A 16,241-nucleotide genomic window follows, 5' to 3' on the forward strand; every position below is an offset into this window, starting at 1 on the left:
CTATTTGAGCTGGGTAGTGAAATCTTTCTGTAAGCGAAAGAATGTGCAGTATATTCCTGGTCTTGTTGTATCTGTTTGAATGAGGCCATGAAATTGGCTGTGCATTCCCCTCTCCTGTGTGACAGCCTGTGAGTTCTCTTATACAGTAAGCACACAGGATCCTGTTGTTTCTATTACATCTCGTACAATGCAGAGGACAGCTCACCAAAAGCTTGTTGCAATACCAGTAGACCTTGTCTTGTTTCTTGATAAGGGTGTCTTTCTTGATAAGGGTGTCTTCCTGTTTGTGAAACCAGAATGGATGAATTCTAAAATTAGAATGGTTGAATTTTAAAATCGTGGATTCTAAAATCAGCTGTCCACACAACCATGTCTCTCCATGCTTCCTGCTGCTTGTATTGAGCCTCTTTCAAATCACTGCTGCTTGAAATGTGAATTTCTGTAACTTCCCCCTCTCCTGCCAAGAATGCACAAACTGCAGCCCAGTCAAGTCTTTTATTAAATTCCTTCAAAGATGTGTACATGGTAGAAGTGAGAAGATGACTTCCGCACCAGTGCTATCCCTCTGCTGAATTAGCTACTTTTCCTTCACTGATTGTCCCACTCCGGCCAATTACCCATCCTCTCAGAGGTCCTGATGCAGCAGTAACATCAGTCTGAGGAACACTGGCCCACATCTGCATTGATGTGTTAAAAACAAGCCAGGCCACTTTCTCCAGGCTGCTTGGCAGTGGCAGATGGATTCAGTTAATAACACACGCAGGTGCATATGTTCACCATTAGATGTCACTTTTGAGACAATAAAAAAGAATGAAAGCAAGCACTTTTTTTCTCAAGCCATGAAACATTGCTAAAACACCAGGTGCCTGGCCCCAAGCATTTAAAGCAGGCCACAGCTGTACTGCAAACACAGTGCTATTCCATCTCTCAAATGTAACACTAGGCCTCCCACTCAGCAGCTGTATTCTGAGGTAATGTCAACACGGACCAAAAATGCTCAAAACTGAGGCGCATCTCCACTGGCATCAGGAGTGGGGGGGAATGCTTGAATGCTGAATTAGTGATTGTGATTATATCACAAATCATCAAATATGTTTATAAATAAACAGTGTGTGTATGTGTGTGTCGGTAGAGCCTCTGAGCTATATGCTTCCACAGGAAAGCGAAATGCAAGATGGAGTTGTCAGTGTCAGCCTTTGTTGATGTGTAAATGCAGTTTCTGCCATCTTGTGGTTTATTAATGATAATACATTTGAAAAAGATTTACCCAGAAGGAATGGAAAAAAAAGCATTTCAAAGAAAAGTATGTCTGGTGAAACAGAAGCACTGAGACCTGTTTTTCCACCAAGAGCAGAAAATCATAACAATATTGTTGTGCTTTTGTATAGCAGTGTACTGGTGCCTAACACAAGCCTGTGTAAAGGTGTCTTCTCCATTGCTTTCCATTTCTTACATTATACACATGCTTCATGGAGTACATTTTTGAACCAATAGTGACATTCAGTTGGTCATCAGTTCTGTGCATGTTCACTACATACATAAACTCGGGGAAGGACATGTGGATCAAGTCCGTCCACGTAAAAACTCTGGACTCCTCGTCCCGTACCATTTCGTTCTGTCCCGTCACAGCATGTGAGAGAGAATCATAGTGGCCAGGGCGCACAGGCATACCCCTGCTACCGTGATGACCGCGTCAATGCCCTCCTGCAGCTCCCGCACCCGCCGATTCTGGTGCGGCGGCGGCGACACACCTGGCTGCGCCGACCGGTCTGATGGATTGACTCGGAGGGATCCCATTTCTCTTCGAGATGCGCCATCCATTTCATCCCTCGGCTGCCTGTCAGCCGGACGGACAGGTGCTGAATCCTCTGACCCGGCTAATGCGCCGTCACGTTGCCAGGCGGATACGGCCTCGCCGCCACGCCCTGGGGACACATACCGGAGGGAAATAGTCTTCACACATGGCTGACTGCCTGGCTATCCATCTAATCAACTCCGCAGCTCATTATACCACTGTGTCTTATTACCTTTGCCTTTTACTAGATGTGTGTGTATGTGTGTGTGTGTGTGCGTGTCTGTGTGCGTGTGCGTGTGCGTGTGCGTGTGCGTGTGTGTGTGTGTGTGTGTGTGTGTGTGTGTGCGTGTGCGTGCGTGTGTGACTGTGTGTGTGACTGTGTGTGTGTGTGTGTGTGTGTCTATTGATTTTTTATTTAATAGGGGAGACCGAACATAACAAACTTTTGAAACTGCGTGATTGGACTTTGCGTGCCATCTTCTGCTTATTAAAAATGCATTACACTCTAGCCTGTGCTAGTCTATTTTTCCACAACAATAGTTTAGCTCGATCCTTGCCTTTACAGTATTTCTCAACCAGACACAGACAAAAAAAACGCTAAGTGAGGTTGTCAGAGGAAGTAGTGTTGTAATACTAAAGACAATAAAGAAATCTCCCACACCAGAAATCTCATACTAAAATGAATATACTTGAAGACAGACATTATCTCTACATGTGAAGTCCAAAACAAACTATGGATAGATATTATCTCTACATGTGAAGTCCAAAACAAACTATGGATTAATTGTAAGTTCTTTCTGGTATAGAAAGGTTTTGCGGTCTGTATTCACAAAATAAATAAGTTACAACTAGGGATGTAACGATTACCGGTATAATGGTAAACCGCGATAAAAATGTTGATATCATATCATAATTATCGTGGTTGATTGTGGAAACCGTGTGTTTAATCCCTCCCAGCTTCATCCGAGCCTGCTTTTGACATACAGTAGGCCTGGTACAATGAAACAAAACTGGTACTGATTCTGTTGTCTAATTGATGGTTTTAACTGGGATTCGGATTAGGCTACACCTGATTTTAAAAGGCGGAACGTTTTCACCACAAAACGTGCACTGTATCATGTAGCCACTCTGCGTCTTTTCTATGTTCGCGTCCACATTAAATCCATTCCTCTCATGTCATCAGGAGAATACAGTAGCCTTAAGTTTTATTTCGAACATTTACTTTGGTCTCACTCTCTCATTGGATCCAAATAACAGAAATAGCAAACTCCAAGTCATGGTAGGGTAAGTTAAGCTATAAGCATATAGCCAATTAAACATGACCAAGGAAAAAGTGAACGGGACACTTTTCAGCTTTCTGAACATATTTTGAAAAATACAGCGATAATACCGAAAACCGTGATAATTTTGGTCACTATAACTGTGAGGTTCAATTTTCACACCGTTACATCCCTAGTTACAACATACAATATACATTGTATTAATTGTGCATTAAATGTCATTTGGCATTTTGAAAAAAAAAACACTTTATGTTTTCTTTTCCATTCTTTTTACCAAGTGCCATTTCAGCTCATTTGGCAAATTCAATCAGTTCTACATGAGGTGTCATTATTGTTAGGAGACTTGGGACTCACCTAATGTAATCTGCACAATAACATAAGCCAGAACAATGAGAAAACCTCCGAGCATTCCATACGCCTGGAGACACAACAAAATGCAACACACAAAAGACAAAAGACAAAAAAGGAGCAGATTTGAACATTCAAGTCACAGCATTCACAATCTGAAACTAATGACATAAGCCACATAAAGACCAGACATAAATATGAAACTTCCACCTGGTCTACTGTGTACATTACGCATATAGTGTATATACATTTTAGTAGAATTCTTATTGATCTTACCAATTAAACTTCATCTATACAAATGTAGACATGGATGGATTTAATGGATTCAAAGCCTGTACTGTACTGTTTGCATGCAGTCTCAGTGTAGTCCCTATTGTGGGTGTATTTGTAAGGGGGTAAGATGAGGATTCGTGGCGTGTGTTTATCTTGTTTGCATAGGCTGGCCTACCATTGCTAACTGCAGTGTGTCCTGGGTGAAGTCCCTCCAGGCTGTTTGGATGTTGACTCTTAATAAGGCCAGAGCGCATGGGTTTAAAGTGTCTCCCTCCCACTCCTCTGCAATCTCCACACATCTGATGGAAACATTTTGCTTTGCTTATATAGATATCCAAACGTGTGTGTATTTACAGTCATTTTACTGTAAAACACAGCATTTTACTGTAGAATTGTTACCACGCTGCACCATAATCCAACATTCAAACAGAGGGAAAATGTGACACACGCGAGTGTACATCAAATACCTTTGCAGTAGACGCTGCACAATGGCACTGTTATCGCCTCTCTTCTCAGCGGCAGCCCCCATGTTGTTTAGAATGCTCTGGGGGATATCTTGTCCTTCCTCTATCAAAACTGCCAAGTTGTATATCCCCTGGGGCAACACAATGAACTACTTTTTTAACCCATATAGTGTTGGAGGCCTCTAGTCAAACAACATGAAAAAGACCTCATTCTGACAACTTATACAGAAATCGCATGCGTAAGCGTTAATAATTAACGTGTTATTATTACTGATTTATACGATAACATGCGTACAGCTTTGCAGAGAAAGTTCAGATGTGTAAACACGTTACCTGAGGACTGCCAGCTAACGCAGCTCTGCTGTACATCTCCATGGCCAGAGACATACCATCCGTCACTACGTCGTGGTGTTGAATGTATAGGTCACCCATCTTTAACAGGCCTGCATTGGGTAATGGTGTATGTGTGAGTGTGTGTGTGTGTGTGTGTGTGTGTGTGTGTGTGTGTGTGTATGTGTTTAGTTTATTTGTTTGTTTGGGGCGAGAGACAGAGTAAACAGATAAAAAACAGAAAAGAAGAAAGAAATAATCATCTATATTCGTTCCATACGCCTTAAAGTCTGAGACATACAGGCCACATACATCCTTCATTCACATTGGCACAGCTGCGATATTGCACAAAACAGAGGCCTACCGGAGTAGTGTGGGGCATGGTTACAGATGGAGTGGTTGTAATATCGATAATGACACACACTGCTGTGGTTCAGCTCCTGTTGCATGGAGATAGGAAACATATTACAGTTTTTTTCAGTCGCTAACAAGCGTTTGTCCAACCAGTTGTCAAATTTTCAAAACTCTAAATACAACCAGCACAGCATCGGTCTTTTGTGGCCATACCATTCACACATTTCATGTCGTTTTCACACAATATGCAGTCAGTGAACACATTTCCACAATGCTTACATTTTCTTAACAGACAAGCTATACCTCCCAACAAAATTATGGATTGTTCTTGCAGTATTTACGAATGTTACTGTAACACACAACATCCCACAATAGCAAAAACAATATTACACAGTATAAACACCTCTGCTTCTGCAATGATATCAGTTCAAAAACAATATATCTCAGCTGATAATAAATAAACAATTGAATAATTGACACACAACTGATTTATGTTGGGTAAATTGGGCCAACCACAGCTGATTCCAGTCTGGGTTAGACTCAGTGGCAGGGGTTATTTTTTTCTATTACATTGGCACTTATACAGTAAAAGGAGGACTTTGAGGAGTGATGTTTTTAGAAACAGAAACAGGAAAGGAAACACAGAAAACATACTGTAAACAGTATTTCTATTGTAACTCCTGTAGTAAACAGTAAAGGAAAAAAACTGATTTGCTTTTTACTGGAATGCTTTTGAATGTGAACATAACATGTGGACATACAGTTCCCAACCAAGAAATTTAGTGTACAAATTGCATGCAAATACCTGTAAAACTGAAACATAAAAGTCTATGCAGTTTTTGTAATGTCAACAATAGCCAGTACTTTGAAACCTGGTGTACTTTGATTGACTGCATGTACCTTGTGAAGTGAAAACAGAATAATTTCATTTTGAGTCACATTTCCAGTGTTTTGGTAAAGTTAGTGTGTGCAGAGAAAGATGTGTTAGTAATATATTTAACAAAATATATATTATTTAATTAAATATATTATTAGTAATATATTTAACAAAAATTATCCATTTGGCCAGTTGTAAAAAAAACTGTAAGACAACCAAGCTCTGTATATGTGTATATGGTGTGTGTATATGTGTATGTGTAGGTCACTGTGTGTGTGTGTGTGTGTGCGTGTGTGTATGTATATGTGTATGTGTACTGTAGGTCAGTGTGTGTGTGTATGTGTGTGTGAGAGAGAGAAAGAACCACAGGAAGCCATCATGCAGTGCCGGACGCCTCTGACAACTGACCTCACACAGATGGGCAGCGTTGTTCTGCGCCACTCCCAGGCCCGTCTCAGCGAGCATGATGTACCTTACCAGTGCCTCATCCCTGGAGCGCCAGACAAAACACACACACACACACACACACACACACACACACACACACACAAAACAAATTGGTGGTCAGTGACTGCACAGTTGCGAGGTTTGTCCAGTCTCCTCTCTCTCTCTCTCTCTCTATTTTCTCTCCATTCTGGACATACACTGTATCACGCAGACATACGGATTATTTGGAGAGCAAATGGTGGAGGCAATTAAAAACAGGATTTGAGATGAAAGGCGAGGAGAGAGGCCGTCCCTCACCAGGCACCCTGGAGATAGGCTTGGAGGGCTTCCCTGTTGGCGTATCCCAGGTGTCCGTTCTGCTCGCTGATCCTCTTCAGCAGGCTGGGTGACCAGAGGAAATGAATGGTTAGTGAGGCGTGACCGACCGACCGACCGACCGTCCGTCCGTCCCCGGCAGACGGGCGCCAGAGCAGCCGGCGCACCCGGGAGAGGAGAAAGCAACGGACAAGAAAGTGCCGAAAGGGCCGGGCGTACACGCCTCAGATCTACCCGCTAATGTGGTACAATATCAGAGGCACTTTAATGTGCTCAATATTTCATGCAAACCCATGCAATATTGATAGAGATCACCCAGGACTAGCAAGGAAAAAACTGCGAGAGACTGCGACATGCGCCCATGGGAATTTAAAAAAAAACCCCTCACATCGCAGCTTTTTCCGGGTCCCGTGTGACTCCGGGCAGGTTCCCAATGCTGAGGTGGTGGGCCACTTCTAGAGCACCGTCCACGTGACCATAGTACGAGGAATTCAGGAAGCACTCGAATGCAGCAGTCTGTGGAAGTGGCCAAAGCACTAGCATCAATCTACTACTCACACACCTGGCTAAGGTGAGATCAAACATGCTATAGGGTTGGGGTCACCTGGGACAGATGCCCACCCTACATGTACGTACCTCATTCCGCACGGGGTGCCCCTGTAGGTGAAAGACTCCTATATTGAAGATGGCATTGCTGCTTCCATTTTGGGCCGCCTGCTGAAAGTACTTCAGAGCTCTCTTGGGTTCTTTCACGATGGTGCTGTAATACCATCCCAGCCCATTCAATGCCTCTGTGCTACCCTGGTGATCATATTAAAGCATAAGCAACATCATGGATAAATAAAATGTGTATTGAATGATGTGTATTGAATGAATGATGGTCCACTAAATATGAATGATGTCAGTTTAAATTGTGCATCAACCAACCCACCAACTCTCTTTCATCAACTCTCTCTCTCTCTCTCTCTCTCTCTCTCTCTCTCTCACACACACACACACACACACACACACACACACACACACACACACACGCACACACCATGGCCGCAGCTTTCTCCATAAGTTGAAGTCCTATGGTTACATTCTTCTTCACACCTTGGCCCTGTGTACGTGAAATCATTAGTGGATTAGAAGATACTTTTAACTTTTCATCCATCTAGCATTTTATCCCCTTTCCACCCCTCTGTAGGCGTAGGCCTCCCCTCTACTTATATATATATATATATATAAGAGACCACTGCACATTTTTCTGATGTCATCCTACGGTTGCTGAGTGACATTCGAATGAGTTGACGGTCATATTCAAATTTGCTGTGGTCTCTTCATTTTCAATATGACCGTCAACTCATTTGAATGACACTCAGCAACCGTAGGATGACATCAGAAAAATGTGCAGTGCATGTTTCTACATCTTTTATATTGTCTATATGTTTTCTTAAGAGTGGTGGGGGTCACTCACCTTGACTAGTAAGATGGAGTAGTCGAACATGGCTTTGGCATCAGTCATCTGCAAGGCGCTTCGGGCATACCACTTCACAGCAGTCGCCACGTCCTTAGACACACCATTCAATCCCCAAAAGAGAATGTTGGCCAGGTGTTTCTGTCAGAGAAGCGCAGGCATGCTGTTAAGCGTATGCACTCCAAGTGCAAATGGACTGCAGGCATAATGCAGATAGTACAGCTGCTACCTGTGCCTCGATGTCTCCCCTCTCAGCTTGAAGTTTGATGTACTGAACAACATCATCTGTCTCGCCCATCTGCGTATTCAGCTCCTCCTCGACACTGATGTGGATGGGGTCTGTTATGTATTGCTGGAAAGCAAATGACAGGAATATGTGAGTATACTACGAGACTGATGGATGAAGAGTGCAGTGTACTGGAAGAGGTAAGAAAGGCTTCAAACCGTCCCAAATGGTGCAACTTTGTACTTCTCTCAGCCTTAGATATGGTCTTCTGTCACTGAGTTTCTTTTAGGAGAAACTATTAGAAGCTTGATGTGAAACATGCTGAGTCAGTTGAAAAAGTTATGCAAAAAAACCCATACAAACTAACATAGGGTTGGATTAAAAGTGGAGTCAGCAATCCTGTCTGAAGTTGGCCATTTTGAAAGCAGCCAAGCAAATACATTCTTTCCTTAATCTCCCAAGAGCCTCTCCCTTCTATCTGTGCGCTGTCAGATTATCGACAGGCCGATCATTGTCCATACTGCTTCGATGATTCCTTGTCTTGACTGGCTGAATCTGAACAAACCACTGTATTTTCTCCCCTATTGTAAAGAACATGGGGAATTGGGGAATAGCCTATACAATACTGACAGCTGCCAGAATATTTTGCTTAACATAACAAAAATTGTTCCAAATGAGCATCACTGACTCAACTTTTAATGAAGAGATGGATTAATAAATGAACTGATGTATTCCATTCAGACACAAGCGCAGTGGCTAGGGCATTTCAGTTCCAGAGTGTTTGTGAAAATGTATATTCAAAGAGACAGGCAGCTGTTCAAGCTCCGGAGCCTGTAACATATGTAAAATAGCCACGACTGCTCTAGAGGACACATCAATGAGAAACTCACTGTACTGAAGAACTCATCTCCCTGTTTGCGTGAAGAGGCTCTTTTGTTGCATGAAGAGAACCAGACTTCCATTAAAAAGCATTGACCAGACAGACACACAAATGTGAATAGTATCTCTCTTTTATGTACTTGTGATAGATATATCTCACCTGGGAATCTTCGATTTGGTCTTTGTCAATACTGGTCTGCCTTCCTATGTTTGCATAGTAATTGTATGCCATGGCGTGGTCCCTGGAGAAGCCGTCGAGGCCATACATGTGCTTGTAGCCCAGGTGCAGGAGGGCCAGGCGATTGTCTGCTGCGGCTCCTATCAAACTGTACAAATGACCCTGACAAAAGAAGGCGCTTGTGAGCGAACAGCTGACAGAGTAATCATAGAGACTGAAGCCAAATGCAACAGGAGATTGACAAGGTAATACCAGAGTGTGTCTCAATACAGTGCGGGGTCACAGTGACATTAGTCATCAACCAAAGAGCATAAAATCATCTAGAATACAGAAACACATCTCACTCTTTCACTCTCCATACCTCCCTCCCTTTCTCCTTCTCTCTCGCTCAAACACCCACACACACACACTCACACTCACACACACACACACACACACACACACACACACACATACACACACATCACATCATCCAGCTTTGAACCATCTGAAAAGATACAGTAACACTGGCACCAGCTATAACAACCAGAAGGCTGAAAGGACAGGAGTTCTTTTCAACTGTGTACCTGCTGAAGGTCCTCGGGGACCCCAAAGCCAGCCAGATGAACTGCAGCCAGCAGCAGCGAGGCCTGGTGTTGTCCGAGGCAAGAGGAAACCTTGAGCAGAGCCACGGGTGAGAGCGTAGGCCCTGGTCCAGCTACAGGTTCCCCTTTGGCTATTCTGCTCACCACATCTTCAAAGAACCAGCTGCCGAGGCGCCTAGCTGCCGAGCTGCTCCACTCCCCTTGAGATATATATACCATAATTCCCTGTCAGCGTTAGAATGCTTTCATGGATGCATGTATATGTATTATGTATAGTGCATGCAATCACACTTATGGATTGAATGCACTAATGCCATAGTAGTTTATTCAGGTACCTGACTTGAGGGCCTCTTGAGTCTCTATCAGCTTGAATACCGTCTGGTATTTCTTCTGCAAGTCCCAGTTTAGCATCTGAGCACAAGTCACCTGTCCATATCTTCTCATTTGAACTACATAGTATGAGTGACATTTATCTAAAAAAAAACACATAACATATCAATAATGACATTGCCATGCACTACAAGTGCTCACTGCAGGGAAATTAATCTTTAAAATATATCGAAGAAATGGAGGGGATGTATTTTTTTTTCTTCTTTGAAAAGCAACTAATTACCTTGCAAGGAGATTTCTCTATGATGTCTTAGCTCGTCAATGAACCACGCTATCACCAGTTTCATCTCCTCACACTCCCAGTGGGTCCTGTCTAAGGCCTCCAGTGTCTTTGAGGGAGACAGTGGGTTATTTACCTGCAACACAAACGTTAGTAAAGAGTGAGTAACAATGTCATCAAATTCAAATAATATTCTGATTACAAATTAATATGCTTACAATACAACATCCCATTAGTTGGCATAACTTACTTCATGTGCAATTACTGGCTAATTAAATGGACACATAGGATGCACAATGGGGTGCTCACCTTTTCTGTGCCGAGACGATAATACCGTACTGGTCCAACATAGCCATGGAAGCCATCCATGTATCTGCTCCCTCCAATGACTAAGTAGCCCGATGTGTCATTGCACAGAATGTCCTCGTGAAAGCTGTCACATGCCACATCAACATGTTAATCTCACTCCTCACACCACTTCAGTTAATTAAAGAAGAGACGTAATGAAAGTAGTGACATGCACTTTTTGGCAATACCTACTTAAAAGCATGCACTACATCAACCTTTTCTTCAGAGGTTGTTTCATAATTTACTTGAAGGTTCACCTTGAAAGGAAAACATCATATATTTATTACATGCGATGCAAAAAATATTACCTGTGACATCAGCTGAAACCATTAAAGTTACACAAAGAAGAAGCAAGACAAGACAGAACAAGGGACACTCAGAGGAATAGAACTTATCAACTGAGTAAGTATCTGAGGCTTATGGTTGAGGAATTCTAAAGGAGGAGACAGGTAAAATAAATGCTATTAATTAGCAAAGGCAGACCGGGTCTGGACTCTGGACAGGTGTGATTTTATGGGCTTTAATTGGGTTCACTGTGGCTAGAAATTGAGTTGGAATTAACACAGGCACCCCTTTAATGAGAAAAAGGTTCCAGGGCATTGGCTTAGATGGAGTACCTGGGAATATTGAACATAGCAGTCCAAACGAATCCATGTCTGGATAGGCAGGGCAGTGTAAGATGTGAAGGCTCGCTCGATTCTTGAAGCTAGTCGCACCTGAATCACTATATCTCCTTCATAATACATTACAAAAAATACTACTGTCAGCATGCAGGGATCCATTACAAGCACATAATTTCAAATCTTGTTGAAAAATCTTGTACAAGAAGTAGGGTTATGAATGCATCTTTTGAATTTACATACATGCAGATACACACACACACACACACACACATACACATGAACACACATATATAGTCTGTAAAATGAAGTAACACAAATGACCAATTCTGATTACACCAGTTTGGTGGCCTGTACCTGTGTTTGTCAGCAGGATAAGGGGTGTGCCATAGTCTCTCCGCTCATTAACATGCTTAATGATCCCACAACGCATACCTCTACACCAGTTCAACAGGTAGATCCACATTGAGATGGCCATTCTACAAGCAAGGAAAGACAAGCATGTGAATATCTGTTTGGGCTGGCTATCCCCCCAGGCACACTACCCAAGCCACCCCAACACTGCATTCCACCGAGGCCAAACCTGTCACTAACGTCACACAGAAAACAAACTAATGGGACCATTGGACCAAAATGAATAAATAAAGTGTAGGATTTTTTTTAACCGGAGGCAAGGATACTGCATGATGCAATTCCATTATGACCTGGATAAACTGGGTGTGACAGAAGTCATCACATTCTGTAAAGGTTTATCTAATGTTGCAATGACATTATATAGCCTATATACTGAAACAACCAATAGGATAGAAAGATTTGTTGTTTTAGGGCTATAGTCCTTGAGACTTCCATCAGTGTGGCGTGATAATATGGGTTTCCATATCAAATCCTAAAGGAAGTTAAGATGAGCATAGCTAAAGGAAGTCAAACAGACTGTGTGAGTTAGTATTCTGCAGGGCAACACCATTGGGGGTATGGCTCTGTGCTGTACAGAACTGTCTGGCTGCCCTCCAATGAGAGAGCTTTGCATGAGGGATTGAAAGACACTCTCGGTGTTACTGTGCAAGTTTGTGTTGAAGAAGTCCTGTGCAAATGAATAGAGTGCAGATTGAAGCCGTTTAAAAGACAGACCTTGGATGTTCCATGTTTTGACGCCGAGCCGTCTCAAGCTCCCTGTTAACGAATGGCTGGAAGGTGCGGATGACCCCGTAATTTTCTCCAGTGCTCGCCATGGGGAACTGCATCAGATCCACAATATCTGTAATCATTGTGTGCAAAAAAAAAAAAAAAAGATTGACAATTAATCACACCTCAAACACCTCAAATACTGTAGCAACCCAATGAAATTGGGGAAATAAACCAGAATGGCACCTGACTCATAGGGAGTGTCCTGCCGGTGAATTCTGCCTCTAGTCAGCAGCCGCATTAATTCAGCCCCCCATGATGTGCACACTGTGTGTGGTGAAGCTGGACGTTCGGCAGGCGGAACCGTGCGGAGAAGCTTAGAAGTGTGTGCCAGGGAGCCGTGATAGTCCTCATCCCCAGGGCGGGTCTCCATGGCATGTGTGGCAATGTGGGCCAGCCAAGCTCTTATCATCACCTCATGGCCGTCTATGGAGTGCCTGCGGGAAAAATCCTGCTTATATATGATGGCAGCGGGGAACTTCAGCGGCACCATTCGGACCCTGGGGTAGCCCAGGTTTTTGACACTGGTCCATGTCCTTCTGAAGACCAGCTGCTCAATCTTGTGCGGGGAGGTGAGCACGACCTCCAGGTTGACCTTGCATGCTCTGGGGCACTGGTAGCGGACACGTGCCGTAGTATTGCCTCCTGTCACCACCTCAGGTACTGAGTCCAACTGCACAAAGTAGATGCCGTCCACATCCTCTGCTTGATCGGGTGTAATGGGTGACAGGAACTCACAGTGAATCTTTAAAGAACAGAAACAAACCAAGGAAAGCTGATAAAAGTGCTGTTTGAAGGGCTGTTTCAGTTCAACAGCAATACATTTGTCCATGATATATGGCACAGTAAAATTTGATATAGCCCTACTATGACACACAGTGAAGGTCTCTTGTTACATAAAAAAAAAAGACTTTACACATTTACAACTGCTGCCTTTTTACACTGGACCAATTACCAAAATGTGTATTAGGTATTTTGTGTGAATATTCCTTCTTTCCAGGAGGCTGCCATATCCATTTATGCACCCTAGCCATGTGCCTTTCACATACTCTATCATTCCTGGTAGTCTGGTGTCAGTCTAAGTGAAGACATCACCATTCTGCAACATTGTAGAAATGTTAACTTTTATAAAAGGATCTGTTATGTTCATTCACACATTATGGCAAACATTATATTGCAGTAACACTGGCATACAATGTATCTTCCTCTGTTTTCTTGAGATCATTCGCTACCCGGAAATAACTCACAAAAATGAATTGCAAACGAAATGTTGCTGATCCCATATGAAACATGTCACCATGTCAAGAAAGATTAATGCGTGTTTGAAAATAGTTTGATATCTTACCAAAGATAGAAGCGTCGTGAAGCTGATGATCAGGCATAAACTTTCTAAAACTTTCATTTTGAGTTTAGTTTGTTTTAGTTCAGTTTCCTCAGATGTCACAATACCGTGTTACCGATGTAGGCTAGCATAATCTCTACAACCCTTGAGCCCACCAAATCTGTAAGACTATAAAATACGTGCAGAAGAATTTAATTTCCGAATAACTTGACATTTACTGAGGCATTTAATCAGATTCTCTGGTCTACATTATTGGTGGGAGCATACCATACGCGCTCTCTCCCGTCGGAACGTGGCAGGTGTCCGCGACACAGCTGTCACCTGTGTGGTTCTACTGCCTAAGCCAAAGTAGCCTTTGTGACAACAGCTCAGGCAACTGAGTCCGTTTGAAAACCATTTCAGCACGCTAGCATTTTAGAAGAAAAAAACAATTAAGATGTTATGTGCCCCTAGTTTGAAATAGAAAGGTCATATGCGCATGTAAGGACGCGCATATAAGCCTTGTCCAGGGAAAAAGGCGGAAGGAATAGGATGTGAGCATCAGCGTTTGTTTATGCTTACTGTATGGAGTCTTTCTTCGCTTCACTGAAATACCATTCTCTAGCCAGTTTTATCTTTCACAATATGGGGTAGGATAATGTTACATGGTCATGGAACTCTCTGGAAAACACAATATATAAACAGGATTTTTCACACTAAGCCTGCAGTGCGTGGGCTATCTGTAGCCTACCACCAGATTGTAGACTGTGTTAAAATAAAACATGTACAATCAAACACGATAGACCGATAGAAACAAATCGTTTTTGGCAACATTCGCAGTTCGAAGAAGAGGGTTTGCTTGTTCAATTTGGACTGAAATGTCTTGACTTGCTCAGGGCACCCATACTAATTAACCAAATTTTGTTCATTAAATCAAAAGGTCTCTCAGAGGTGACATCACACTGCTGGCTGTTTACAGTGTATTGCTAAAATGTAATTATAGCCCAGGGTTAGTTATCATTTTGTGCCTGTGATAGATTTGTTTTATAATTGATGGCGTTACAGGAGGTTTGTGGCTTCAACGATGTCTCTTATCTCTACCCTGAACGGAATATTCCATCTTCAGCCTCTTTGGAAGACGACATCTTATTCCACAAAGGGAAGAATGCAGACATAGGTTTCTATTCTGGCAGCAGTGGGATTCCTCTGGAGCTTTATATACCAGTGGCTGAATACCTAAGGCAGAGCCCACTACAGTTTGGCCAAGCAAGGCCAAATGTTACGCCTCAGCCTACTGCCCGACCTGAGCACTGTTCGTTACCTTTATTTACTTTCCCTACACCCATCCCCTTATCAAACTCTTCGTCCATTCCGCTACCTTTCCAGCTGTCTCATGGTACCACTACCCTGGCCTTCCAGTTCCAGGGTGGCGTCATCGCTGCCGCAGACACGCGTTCCAGTTGCTCTGGCCTCGTGGCATGCCCGGCCTCGCAAAAGATTCTGCCCATCCACTCTCACCTCGTGGGCACCACCTCGGGCACTTCGGCTGACTGTGCCCTGTGGAAGCGCATCCTCGCCCGTGAGCTGCGTCTCTACCAGCTGCGCCATCGTCGGAGACTGTCCACAGGCGGTGCTGCCAAACTTCTGTCTCACATGCTGCACCCATTCAAGGGCACAGAGCTGTGTGTGGCGGCAACTCTCTGTGGTTGGGATTGTGGGAACAAGACAGACGAGGATTGTACAATATTCTGCCAGCCAGTGGAAAATAATCAGCAGGAAACAATGGAAGTGAATGCTGTAAACTTGCAGCAGAAGCTGTCTGGTCCCAGATTGTTTTATGTATGCAGTGATGGCACTCGCCTACAGGGAGAGCTGTTTTCTGTGGGATCTGGCTCACCTTATGCCTACTCTATCCTGGACAGAGATGTGTGCTGGGAGATGAGTGTGGATAAGGCAGTGGCTCTGGCAAGAGAGGCAGTGTACAGGGCCACACATAGAGATGCCTACTCGGGCAACAATGTCGACCTCTATCATATCACTGCCAGTGGCTGGAAACGGAGAGACAGGGAGGAGTTGAAGGAGGAGTATTATAGGGAAAAGGCCCGTGAGAGAGAGATGGCTGAAAGGATAAGAAAAAGTGAGGAAGCAGACGGAAGTTCATAGTGGTAGGCTAGACCAGTGGTTCTCAAACTTTCTCTGTCCCCACTTTGGAGGTGGGTAATTTTCAAACCCCACTGGACCTCATCAACACGGCAAAATTGTATCTATGATCTTCCTTCCTTGTCAAAAAGAGAGGCATTATTAAAGTTAGGGACAAAACAAAAAAACAATTTCTTCCCGTTCATCGTGCC

The 16,241-nt window shown here is 43.4% G+C and overlaps 1 protein-coding gene across 3 annotated transcripts; it reads right to left on the reverse strand.

The window, feature by feature from the left end:
• Positions 1-481: 481 nt before the first annotated feature.
• Positions 482-15,586, reverse strand: LOC121678149 (protein sel-1 homolog 3). 3 transcript variants are annotated; one of them, XM_042057398.1, is made up of 24 exons: positions 15,409-15,586; positions 12,756-13,314; positions 12,516-12,642; positions 11,745-11,866; positions 11,385-11,500; positions 10,960-11,024; positions 10,729-10,852; positions 10,423-10,555; positions 10,145-10,282; positions 9,792-10,009; positions 9,208-9,387; positions 8,172-8,294; positions 7,943-8,083; positions 7,523-7,585; positions 7,120-7,284; positions 6,872-6,999; positions 6,466-6,549; positions 6,130-6,211; positions 4,855-4,930; positions 4,494-4,603; positions 4,164-4,291; positions 3,872-3,995; positions 3,430-3,493; positions 482-1,925 (listed from the first exon to the last, which is right to left on the reverse strand). In XM_042057398.1, exons 1-24 carry the CDS (start codon positions 15,496-15,498, stop codon positions 1,624-1,626), a joined length of 3,462 nt encoding a protein of 1,153 aa, XP_041913332.1. In that variant the 5' UTR covers positions 15,499-15,586; the 3' UTR covers positions 482-1,623. The 3 variants fall into 3 exon arrangements, with proteins under 3 accessions (XP_041913332.1, XP_041913334.1, XP_041913333.1); XM_042057400.1 differs by lacking the exon at positions 15,409-15,586 and adding an exon at positions 13,915-14,393 and having other exon boundaries at positions 12,756-13,274; XM_042057399.1 differs by lacking the exon at positions 15,409-15,586 and adding an exon at positions 13,915-14,393.
• Between the last annotated feature and the right edge of the window lie 655 nt (positions 15,587-16,241).

This window comes from Alosa sapidissima, chromosome 12 (assembly GCF_018492685.1).
Source record: "Alosa sapidissima isolate fAloSap1 chromosome 12, fAloSap1.pri, whole genome shotgun sequence".
NCBI classification, from domain to species: domain Eukaryota; kingdom Metazoa; phylum Chordata; class Actinopteri; order Clupeiformes; family Clupeidae; genus Alosa; species Alosa sapidissima.

Excerpts from the sequence above, each read along its gene's own strand:
- LOC121678149 (XM_042057398.1), bottom strand. The coding sequence starts at position 15,498 with ATGGCGCAGCTGGTAGAGACGCAGCTCACGGGCGAGGATGCGCTTCCA. Across the intron at positions 13,315-15,408 it reads CCCGAGGTGGTGCCCACGAG|ATTCACTGTGAGTTCCTGTC; the intron begins GTGAGAGTGGAT and ends TGTTCTTTAAAG. Across the intron at positions 7,586-7,942 it reads ACTCCATCTTACTAGTCAAG|GGCCAAGGTGTGAAGAAGAA; the intron begins GTGAGTGACCCC and ends TCACGTACACAG.